An 11,272-nucleotide genomic window follows, 5' to 3' on the forward strand; every position below is an offset into this window, starting at 1 on the left:
TCTTGTCCCACGTCAGGTCTCCGACAGTGTGATTGTGGGTGAACTCCAGATGGGCTTGCCAGCGAAGTCTCTGCTGAGGGTCTTCTCTCTGAGGGGCTCCATCACCACATAGCCATTTCCGTGTCTCAACTCCGTCTGACAAAAACAAACAAGAAAGTTTCAAACTCTTGTCAATGAAGGAGACAGACTGAGCCAGATAAGACAAGCTCTATCACAAGACTTGACATTGTTCTCAGAATTTCCTTCCAGGACTTGACATTGACTTGTTTTTTTTCCAGAGGGTTTTTAGGCCTAATCACATTACCAAAAAATTGCCATCCTCAAACTAATTTCTGCAACAAAGCTTCAAAAATATCACATTATAGTCAATAATAATACTTAGCATTATGAAATAAATATTATACAGTCTGCAAGATGCTTTTGAAAGAGGTTAAAAAAGCATTAACCTCTTAAAGTCAAGTGCTATGTTGGGCTTTCCACCTGGATTTTGCCTACCCAAATTCAAAATTTTCCTAAATCCACATGCAAAGGTGTAAATGCAAAAGTTTGGTATCCTTTTAAAGAAAACCCTTTGAATCTTCAGAAAACACTGTTGAAAGTAATAAAAATGTTTTGTACGTTGTCTGTGTTATAATAATAAAAAAATTTTGTAACCTCAAAATTAAAGGCGTACCTTACAGTTTCTCTGTGGTCTAGGTTGCTGTAATTATTTAGTTGGTTCCTGCACATGTCAGTAAATATATGAAAAAAAGAAAAAAAAAATGTCTCTATCATAAGCTATGCAAAAGTTATTCCATTCTCTCATCAGTTGGAATAGAATCACTTATGGGTATATTTGGCCAGTACAGACCTTTGACATTTAAAAATGCGGAAGTAAATAAAGTTTCGGACCCGGTACGTACAGATAATAAAACAATAATAGATAATACAATTAATTGAATAGTTTTCTATTTTAACACATTTAAATTTGATTTTACATTATCAATGTTAGAAAACAGCTGCACTGCCTAAATCTTTGTTGATTTTTCCCCCAGATTCATTAATGAACATTGTTCATTCTGATTAATACCACACATCCTTGCCCAAAAAAATGCAATGATTTCTTTAAAGAACGAGCCTGAAAAAACAGAAATTTTCATTTACATTAAAACTTGTTGCATAATTAATGTAGTAAAAAATGCAGCTAATGCAGATCCAGTCATTTTCTTTTCTTTTTTCTGTTGTCCTAGACAAATGTGTTGATTAAAGCGATAATCAAACTAGTTAAGAGTCTTCTGTTATGTTGAACACAAAAGAAGATATTTTGAATAATGTTGAAATACATGTAACCACCGACATCCTTAGTAGGAAAAATAAATACTATGGAAGTCAATAGTTAAAGGTTTTCATCACTCCTCAATCTTGACAGAAAAGCAAGTTTGAAACATGTGAAGACAGAGTAAATAACGGCAAGATATTTATAATGGGTGAACCCTTTAATCCCTTTGAACCTTTTATGTGTGCTAATGTTCTCACACCAACCTTCACTATCGATCCGGAACCCAAATTCATCATACTGCAGTTCCACTTCCATACCGGGGTCTTTCTGCAATAGTCAGAAGAACGTCTGTGAGAAATGAACAACCTCCCACAACAATAAAGACCTTACAAAAACAAGCAATATTTTTCTGGCACTTACAGTATCAATACTGCATTATAAAGCAAAGGGGGAAAGAATGAAGTAAACTACCTGACAGTACTTTGCCAAGATGTCCTGGGGCCACATGCTTGGTGTGAGGGCTGAAAAAGGGCCCCCTGGGGCTGGAGTGTAACTACCTGCAAAACAGTGAATTCGTTGAGTTTGACAATATGAATACAACCCTGCTCCCTTATTTTATCTTATGTATTCATGCAGCAAGCTTACCTGACATGGTCCTGGAGCTCGAAGAGTGTTTATTTAGCTTCTAAAGAGAGCAGTCCAACTAGATCAGGCCAGGTCAAGGTTCACAGATTATAGATAAAAGAGACCAAAACCAATTGTGTAAGTACATTCCCAAAAGACAATGCAGAGCCACAAAGACATCATTGTTACAATACAATTCACAGACTGAAAGTAATTACCTCAAATGCGTTTCAAGCAGAATATCATATAACAATGTCACCTAAGTCCAATTCAAGCAAGAAAAAAAGCATGCTATAGGGAAGTGAAGTGTCTGAAAGCCTTTCTTGGTTTTTTCAAGGCTGAACTTGAGCTGCAGGCACCTTAATACCGTCCTCCTTCACGCTCCAGTTCTCCAAATCAACGCAGACACACAGGACGGCACGGTAATTCTTCAGCAGCACAGCATGTTGGGATAAATTAATCATGCCAGTGGGCCCATAGACAGCACACTGCCTCACACAACTTGTCTCTCCATAACAGCCCGCCATCATAAGACAGTCTTTGTTTCTGCACTAAACTCATGACAAACCCTTCAGGGATGTGTGCAGAGGGGGATGTGGGAATACAGGCCCACCCATATCCAAAGAAATCATAGCATAACAGATCCAGAAATTCTCATCTATGCGATTTTCTTTAGACCATTTAATCTCTGATGTATTGTTTTAGAACCTTAATGGTTAATAGCTGCTGAACCAGCAGGAGGCTTTTTAGCAGTTATGCTAATGCACCATGCAATTCCCTCATTTGTGTAAAATAAATCACTTCCTTGTTGAATAAACGCCAAGGTCTCTAAGGGAATGGAGTAAAGGACTGCTCTGCAAATGCAGCAGAGCTTGTCTTCCTGCTCGGCCTATGTGTGTGTTCGACATGACTGAAGGCAGAAAGCAATGGAAAACTTAGATGTTATCTGGATATGCATAATGCAAGTACAGGACCTGGAAGCTGATGATGGGTTTAACAGGGAGAAAGAGTCATGTTGGCTTACAGGACAATAGCTCTATTCACATTCATTATTCATTAAATAACACCAAAGAAAAAAAAAGGACTCCATTGGCTTCATTACACCTGGCTGGTATTAAGATGCATGTTGTCAAGTGTTTGCAGTTAAGTGTAACTTTGTCTATTTGATAGTCAGGTCTCAAAGAAAAAAGGTTTATTTTAGCGCTGTGTAAACTGTTAGGCTTCTGCGCCACACTTTTAGTTGACTTCATTGTATAGTCTGATAACATATCACAAACTAAGATTTAAAAAAATTGATGTTTGAAATCTGTGAATCCATGTCAATCGGTAGAAGACAGAATCATTTGTGAATCGATTTTTCGCCCCACCCCTAGGGCACAGAGATGCTATATTGACTCGGGAGGGGTGTAATAAGCCTTGAATGGGCTAAGCAATAAAAATAGCTTTGAAATAAAAGTTTTCATTGATCGTGTCTATCCATTTTTATGCCTTGTAAACATTTGGCTTTTTGTGATTCTGCACGATTCTCAACCTTTTTGACTATCCTCCAACTGCCCACAACAATATTCGTGGATAAGTTCTTTTTAAAAGGATTTTTGCTCTCAATTTATACCCCTTTAATGTGTATATATCAGAGATGCCCAAACCAGGGCTCGCGGGAAAAGGTTGGCCCATGTAACCTTTGATTTGGTCCAACATCCCATCTGAGAAAGGAGTACGAATAATGGGCAGGGTTGGGGCAAATGCTTTTAACAGAGATTGTCATTATTACTTTAAAATAACCTTTTTTGTTTGTTTGTTTTATTGCTGAGCTACAAAAAAGCCAAATTAAATGAAATGTTAAATTTTAATGGTAATTGCAAATACATAAATAAATACTTTAAAAATGTTAATACTGTCACTTGACAGATAGAGGACAATGCAAAAGATATCTGCGGGCTAATCAAGGCAAAATTAGCTGCAGCTTGACTAGTGTAAATCCATTCTGTTATGAATTATTGTGGTGGCTTGAAAAAGACAACATACTGTTACAGTATATCACATAAACTTATTCTTCTTCCGTCTTCTTCTTCTTCTTCGACTATTTTAAGAATGCATCTCCTCCTAGACCGTTCATACTACAACCACCAAACTAACTCCACACCTCCAAACTATACTGAATTAAGTTGCTCTATCTTTTTCAACTGATCCAACTTACGGTTTCCCCAAAACTGACCTGGAATATTCGAAAAAGCACCATTGACTTAACATTGGACCAAACTTTGTGACTTCATAACTTTGCATTTGCATTAGACTGCCGTACAGACTTATAACTGGGCTCATTTAACTACCAATCTGCCAATCACTGATGACCTTTCAACTTACTAGCTACGCCTTAGCAACCACTTACGGCTAGAAACTGTCCTATAGAGTTCCATTGTAAAAAACTGCCATTGAATTTGCATTGGACATGCTAACAACATACCTATTCATACTAACAATACACTAAGCCATACTAGAAACATACTAACAAACATACTAATCATAATAGGAACATGATAATTCATACTACAAACATACTAACAACATACTAACATACTAGCAACGTGCTAATTGATACTAAATTCATGCTAACAACATGCTAGTTTATACTAGAAACATGCTAGCAATATGCCAATTCATACTAGAACCATGCTAATTTATGTTAGCAACTGCCTAGCAACAACTCAGAACACCTTAGCAACTGCCTAGCAACCACTCAGAACCCCCTATCAATTGCCTAGTGAGAAACATGCCAATCCATACTAGAAACATGGTAACCTATATGTAGTTATCTATTTATGCCAACTGTTCCAAACTTCTTAAAACTACTTCAATTATTTAAACTTTTAAATGACTTCAAACTTTCAGACTAGGCTCTCAAGCCACCATAAAGTTTGTCTATGAATTTTACTTTTCTAGTTGCTTTTACTGTAATAGGTTCATTAAAAAACGTAAAAAATAAATAAATATATATTAAATATTATTAAATAAATTAGGAAGTACTCAATCTAGTTTGGTTTTTGGCCCTTTACAGAAAAAGGTTTGGGCACCCCTGGTATATAAAATAAAATGCACACAGAAAAAGCAGCAGATATAAAGTTTTATTAATTTTGTGTCTGGGCCTCATTAGAAGACGGTCATAACAACACTGCATAATGCCGTCCATCAGCTGCTGGCTCTCTGTATGAGTCTCCATCATAAACAAACACTTACTAACAATGACACTCCTCCTCATGCTGTGAACACCACCGCTAGTTTATTCAGTATAGCAACAGACCCCACAGCAGCAGTCACAGCATTAGTAATGAGGAGTCAGCGCTCCCTGAAGACACTCTGAGAAAGACTGAAATCTTCTAATATCCAGTAACAGCAGGTTACAAAGTCCAATACTCTCGGGAAAAGTCTAATTCTCTGTGTCTGGACTGCTTTGCTGCTAATGAAAACAAAACGAACCACTTTAAAAATCACTGCAATGTTGTCATGACAACGACACCAGGGTAAAGGGGCTGTCACAAAAAAATTTGCATTTCGTTCACCTGCGAATTCACATCACGCACAGCTGTGCCAACATATTAAGCCCAAAGAATACTTTGTTTTTTTTTTTTTATGATAATAAGACTCTAGTACTATACTGATGTCAAAATGTATTATTTAAAAAAATTCTAAAGAAAGTTGTTATATTGCAAGTGTTGCAGCATTTGAAAAGTACTTTAGCTATGTGCTGAAAATAATTACACACCTTAGTTGTTTATCAGGTAATTGGTAATTATAAACAAGCAACTAACAACTTTGTAATGTACACTCACCGGCCACTTTATTAGGTACACCTGTCCAACTGCTTGTTAACGCAAATTTCACCAGCCAATCACATGGCAGCAACTCAATTCATGTAGGCATGTACATGGTCAAGACGATCTGCTGCAGTTCAAACCAAGCATCAGAATGGGGTAGAAAGGTGATTTAAGTGACTGGTCTTTAAAAAAAACTGCTGATTTACTGGGATTTTAACACACAACCATCTCTAGGGTTTACAGAGAATGGTCAGAAAAAAAGAAAATATCCAGAGAGTGGCAGTTCTGTGGGTGCAAATGCCTTTTTGATGCCAGAGGAGAATGGCCAGACTAGTTCGAGCTGATAAAAATGCAGCATCAATGGTTCAGGCTGGTGGCGGTGGTGTAATGGTGTGGGGAATATTTTCTTGGTACACTTTGGGCTCATTAGTACCAACTGAGCATCGTGTCAATGCCACAGCCTAGTCTTGTTGCTGAGCATGTGCATCCCTTCATGGCGACAGTGTACCCATCTTCTGATGGCCACTTTCAGCAGTATAATTTGCCATGTCATCGTGAGTCATCTTCGACTGGTTTCTTGAACAAGACAATGAGCTCACTGTACTGAAATGGCCTCCACAGTCACCAGAACTCAATCCAATAGAGCACCTTTGGGATGTGGTGGAACAGGAGATTCGCATCATGGATGTGTAGCCGACAAATCTTCAGCAACTGCGTATCATGTTATCATGTCAATGTGGACCAAAATCTCAGAGGAATATTTCCAGTACTTCGCTGAATCTATGCTACGAAGGATTAAGGCAGTTCTAAAGGCAAAAGGGGGTCCAACCCGGTACTAGTAAGGTGTACCTAATAAAGTGGCCGATGAGTGTGATAATATAACGTATTCTGGGTTAGTTAAAATAGCTATGGTATTAAAGATAAAAAGTCCATATACATTTATGAATGTATGGTTCATAGAACGTTCTGAGAAGATTATTTTATGGGTATTAATAGAAAAACTAAAAATTTAGATTAGACAATCCAATGGTGGGCTGCACGGTGGCACAGTGGGTAGCACGTTCGCCTCAAGAAGGTCGCTGGTTTGAGCCTTGGCTGGGTCAGTTGGCATTCCTGTGTGGAGTTTGCATGTTCTCCCAGTGTTGAAATGCGTTTCCTCTGGGTGCTCCGGTTTCCCCCACAAGTCCAACGACATGCGGTACAGGTGAATTGGGTAGGCTAAATTGTCCATAGTGTATGTGTGTAAATGAGCATGTATGGTTGTTTCCAAGTAATGGGTTGCAGCTGGAAGGGCATCCGCTGCGTAAAAACATATGCTGGATAAGTTGGCGGTTCATTCCGCTGTGGCAAGCCCAGATTAATAAAGGTACTAAGCCGAAAAGAAAATGAATGAATGAATGAATGAATGATTCCAACGGTTCCCTGCAACTAAGCACACATTTACACAAACAAACATGAGTAGTGTACACTATGGTAAATATTAGTAAAGATGTGTAAAGATATTTGTTAAAAAGTAAACAAGGGTAGTCAAATTTTATACAATTTGATTACATTCTTGCTGGAAAAAAACACTCCTGGAACAAGCTGATACTTCCAGTAAAAATTCTTTCCAATGACTTCCATTCATACATATGCAAATACGACAACTCTGACCTGTGAATTTGTATAATGTGAAGATGTGTGACCTATTACAGACTGATATGGCATGACGTGACCTTTCAGCTGAAATTAAAAGACCAAATAATAAATCAGCATAATTTTACTGTTACTTTAAAGTGGAGCAATCTCCTTATTTTAACATCTTCCCTCTATTAGAAGTAGAATTGTGTTTTTAAAGCGATGCAACAGAGCGCAGCATCATTTTATGACCAATGCAGCATCCAGTGGAGTTTTTCATTTTTTAAATATAATTTTAATACATTTCTGGAGTGGCTGTGAAGTGGTATGTGCTTCAGAGTTAATGAATATATTAATTGAAGATGAAAAAAGCAAACAGAAAACAAAATACTGGAAAGAAAAAATCTATAGAAAAATCATAAAAATATATAAAAGTATCTAGTTACAGAAATTTGACAAGTGTGTGAGACTGTGATTGAAAAAAATGCCTGCCAACCGAAGGGCATTCATGCTATGAGCTGAGTGAGGAGGCACGTGGCAGAGCTCTGACGACAGCAGGACGGGGGGAACAGAGGGAGGGATGGGAGGGCAGTGTGTGCTACATGACTCACTGTGTGTTGTGGCTGGAAAAAACTGGAGGAAGGAAAGATGGAGGTGGGGCTGATGAGAGACAGGGGGATCTTTCTTAGTTAGGTTGGATGAGCTTTAATTAGGCTACTTTTTCTATATCACAGCTCTACACATAATGCACTGTGAGGTCATCAGGCTCCTATTGATCTCTGCAGGATCTCCTGACCTGCCCTGTGCTTAAAGAAGGCGTGAACCACAGTAAACAAACAGAGACTAACCTTACAGCTACACTATGCATATGTCAAAGGAGTGCCAGTTTCAAACACAAAAATACTCTGTTAGCACTTAGCACCTATCCAAGTTGTTCAAAACAATATGTCATTATAACAAGAAGCATTCTATATTTAACACCTTAATAAAGGGCACAGTTTCTATGCAAATTTAAATAAAAAAATCTTTATGACTGTTAAGCACTGAAATAAATACAGCCAGCTATGAGGTGAATCACAACATTACTTACTTTGACCTGAAGCAAACATGCATTTTAATATCAGGCAAAAGGACAATGGTACAAGACTGTGTACTTAACAGCTTTCATGAAAATGATTAAAAAGCATTGCACATATGGCCATTGCACTATGGAATACATGATTAATTCCATGCAAATGTCAAACTTGCCCTGAAAAAAATAGGTTTTTGCCTAAATATCGAAAACATTTCTACAATTTTTGTGTACGCAAGTATGTTACAGTACTTTAAAAATACTCAGAAATGTTTCTGTCAGTGTTTTCAAACTATTATATTTGATTTACCAAAGTCACACAAGTGGCAATTTCACATCTGTCACATCCATAACAAAGCTTTTCCTCATAAATGCTAAATATTTCAAATAAAATAAAATCAATTGTGTGTTCTATATTGAGCCAATGCTTATCCTTTTGATTAGCATCGTTTCTTTTGGGTTGTGCAGTTTAATTCACATAATTTCTGCAAAGTATGTTGTATACTGTAAGCTAGTTAACTTTTTCGTAACATCCATAATGGATGTTTATTTTCCTCATTTAAAATATAAGAAATGTTAACAGATTGATATTTGTCTGCTCCCATAACTATGTGGTTAGTTGTTTTGGAAAATATTAACAGATGTTTGAATATAATGCTAATGTATACTTTCTCTGTTAATTGATGTTTTGAGATTTTACTACACGTCACACCCATAACACTGGAATTGCTCACGTTTTATTTTAATTCTCCAATATGTATTTAGACAGTTTTAATGCGAGATAAACTTAAAGTAGAATACCCAATTGAACAAATGTGACTTATCTCAAATTCCTTTTTTCCTGCTAAAATTAAAACCTTCCTCCAAAATTGAGACATTTTTTGCTATTCAGTTAATCTTATTCTCAATGAATGAATTGAGTGATTTTGTCCATGTTTTCTGCATTACAGAAATAAGCAATCTTTTTTTTTTTTTACAAAATAATAATGTTGTTTTTCACTAGAAACTTCACTGTGCTGGATAAAACTAAGATGAAAGCGTTGATGTTAGCTAAAATTTGTCAGTTTTGGTTGATCCAGAATGAAGTATATGTATTTTGTCAGATGTTTGGAACTGGTTTCATCCCTTAACAAGAAGCATCGCAATTATAGATATCATCATAGATGACTACTGAACTGAAGTGTAGAGTCTTACTGAAACTGTAGATAAAGCTCTATAAATACAGGTACTACTTGTAATTGTCCCTCATTCATGAATTGAAGTTTTACACACATTTGTGGTCTTTACTTCTACTTGAACACTTGGACCAAACAGGAAATATGTCATTAGATGGCAAGTGAAAGTGCTTAAGACAGGAAGTGTGGGTATTGGAACATGATGAAAGGGACTTTTACATCAGAAACCCAAATGTTGTTCTCGATTCCTAAAAAGAAAATCTAAGCAAACCAAACCAATCAAATGATGCTCAGCTTTGAGACAGTCAATACTTACAGCACCATCAACTGTATTATCCAAGAGATGTCAATGATGATGAATTATTATTCAGAAAAGTGTACAAGTTAAAAATAATGAAATGAAGACACAGTTCACCAAGAGTGGAAAATGACTTGTCATTCTGTGGCCTAACTTTGTTTGTGTGAAACACGAGACTATTCAGAATGGCAGTTTTTAGTCACCATTCACTTTTATGTAATGGTGAAAAGACAGCAAACTTGAATAGTGACTAAACTCGTACTGTGGATAATGTTCTACCTGCCACCATTATTTGTGAGCTACAAAAGAAATAAAATGGCCAGGATGACCACATCCGTGTTTTACAGTTGTAGGAGACCTTTAAATAAGCAAATAATGTCAGGACGAGTCATTTACCATATGGCATCTACAATGAGTTTGCGCACACCTCCCATTCACGATGAATCAGAATAACGGACCAATACCAGTAAAGGGTTGAGGGATAATAAATCTAATGAAACTCACAAATAAACTCATCATCACTCCGACATAAAAAGACAGGCGTAGGTAACGTCATATACACGTACTAGAGAATGGTTCGAGTAGCACAGTGTCAAAAATACTGCTGCTGTCAATCGAGCAAACTTCAATGCACGAGTTAAAGACTTCAGCACAAAAAGAAACATGAACGTTTATTACTTGGTATAATCTTACATCGCGCGAAAAACTGCTATCACATCAACCGGACATAACATTACACTAACATTTTACTCATAATACGCGTAAACTGCCCCCGAGAGGTCATTCATATCTGTGTGTCGCTTTCATAGATGATACCGTTACTGAGTAAAACGCATCTAACGTTGGATAGGATGTAAATATATATATATATACTAATATATAAAAGCCGTTATTAGCCTGTGACACTTAACAGTCGCTGGCTAAAGCCATCCAAGCATCAGTAACGTTAATCAATGCACTTGCCGCTACTATAACGTTAGCCGCCGAGCTAGCAAGCAAAAACTGTTTTATCATCTTACCTTACGTCATGTTGAATCTCCTTGCTGAACAGTTGTACATCGTGGTACAATAACGCATATGTTTTTCGGATACGATGTCTTTAAGGGATGTGTAGTTGTAACTAGGATTTTTGTGATGGTGGACAGTTGCACAGATCCGAGTGTTTTGCGTCATACACCTGTTCGTGCGTCGCGCTGAAGGACTGTATCCTTCCGCCAAAAAAGATTTCCTAAAGAAATAGTTCTGATTGAATCAAAATACTTTCTGTAGCAGTAGCTGATGTGTAATGTAGACAAGACAACCGTATTTTATAAATGTTTAATTATTTTACATAATTTCAACATTTGCTTCATGGTTTTAATTTTATTATAATTTACATGAGCTTTCAAGTTAGCAAAACTGTGATTCGCTTCATAA

The 11,272-nt window shown here is 36.9% G+C and overlaps 1 protein-coding gene across 3 annotated transcripts in view; it reads right to left on the reverse strand.

Moving 5' to 3' along the window:
- sgsm3 (small G protein signaling modulator 3) overlaps positions 1 to 11,041 on the reverse strand; it is a 29,449-nt gene extending 18,408 nt beyond the window's left edge. For 2 of the 3 annotated variants that reach the window (XM_056453751.1, XM_056453753.1), the window contains exons 1-5: positions 10,876 to 11,041; positions 1,904 to 1,961; positions 1,730 to 1,815; positions 1,522 to 1,585; positions 1 to 135 (exon numbers count right to left, since the gene is read on the reverse strand). The exon at positions 1 to 135 is cut by the window's left edge and continues 77 nt beyond it. In XM_056453751.1, the coding sequence (XP_056309726.1) occupies positions 1 to 135; positions 1,522 to 1,585; positions 1,730 to 1,815; positions 1,904 to 1,910 (292 nt within the window). In that variant the 5' untranslated portion in view covers positions 1,911 to 1,961; positions 10,876 to 11,041. Of the gene's footprint in view, positions 136 to 1,521; positions 1,586 to 1,729; positions 1,816 to 1,903; positions 1,962 to 2,100; positions 2,475 to 10,875 lie in introns of those variants that run through there. The other variant, XM_056453752.1, reaches the window with a different exon arrangement.
- Between the last annotated feature and the right edge of the window lie 231 nt (positions 11,042 to 11,272).

The sequence above is a fragment of the Danio aesculapii genome, chromosome 3 (genome assembly GCF_903798145.1).
Source record: "Danio aesculapii chromosome 3, fDanAes4.1, whole genome shotgun sequence".
In the NCBI taxonomy this organism is placed as follows: domain Eukaryota; kingdom Metazoa; phylum Chordata; class Actinopteri; order Cypriniformes; family Danionidae; genus Danio; species Danio aesculapii.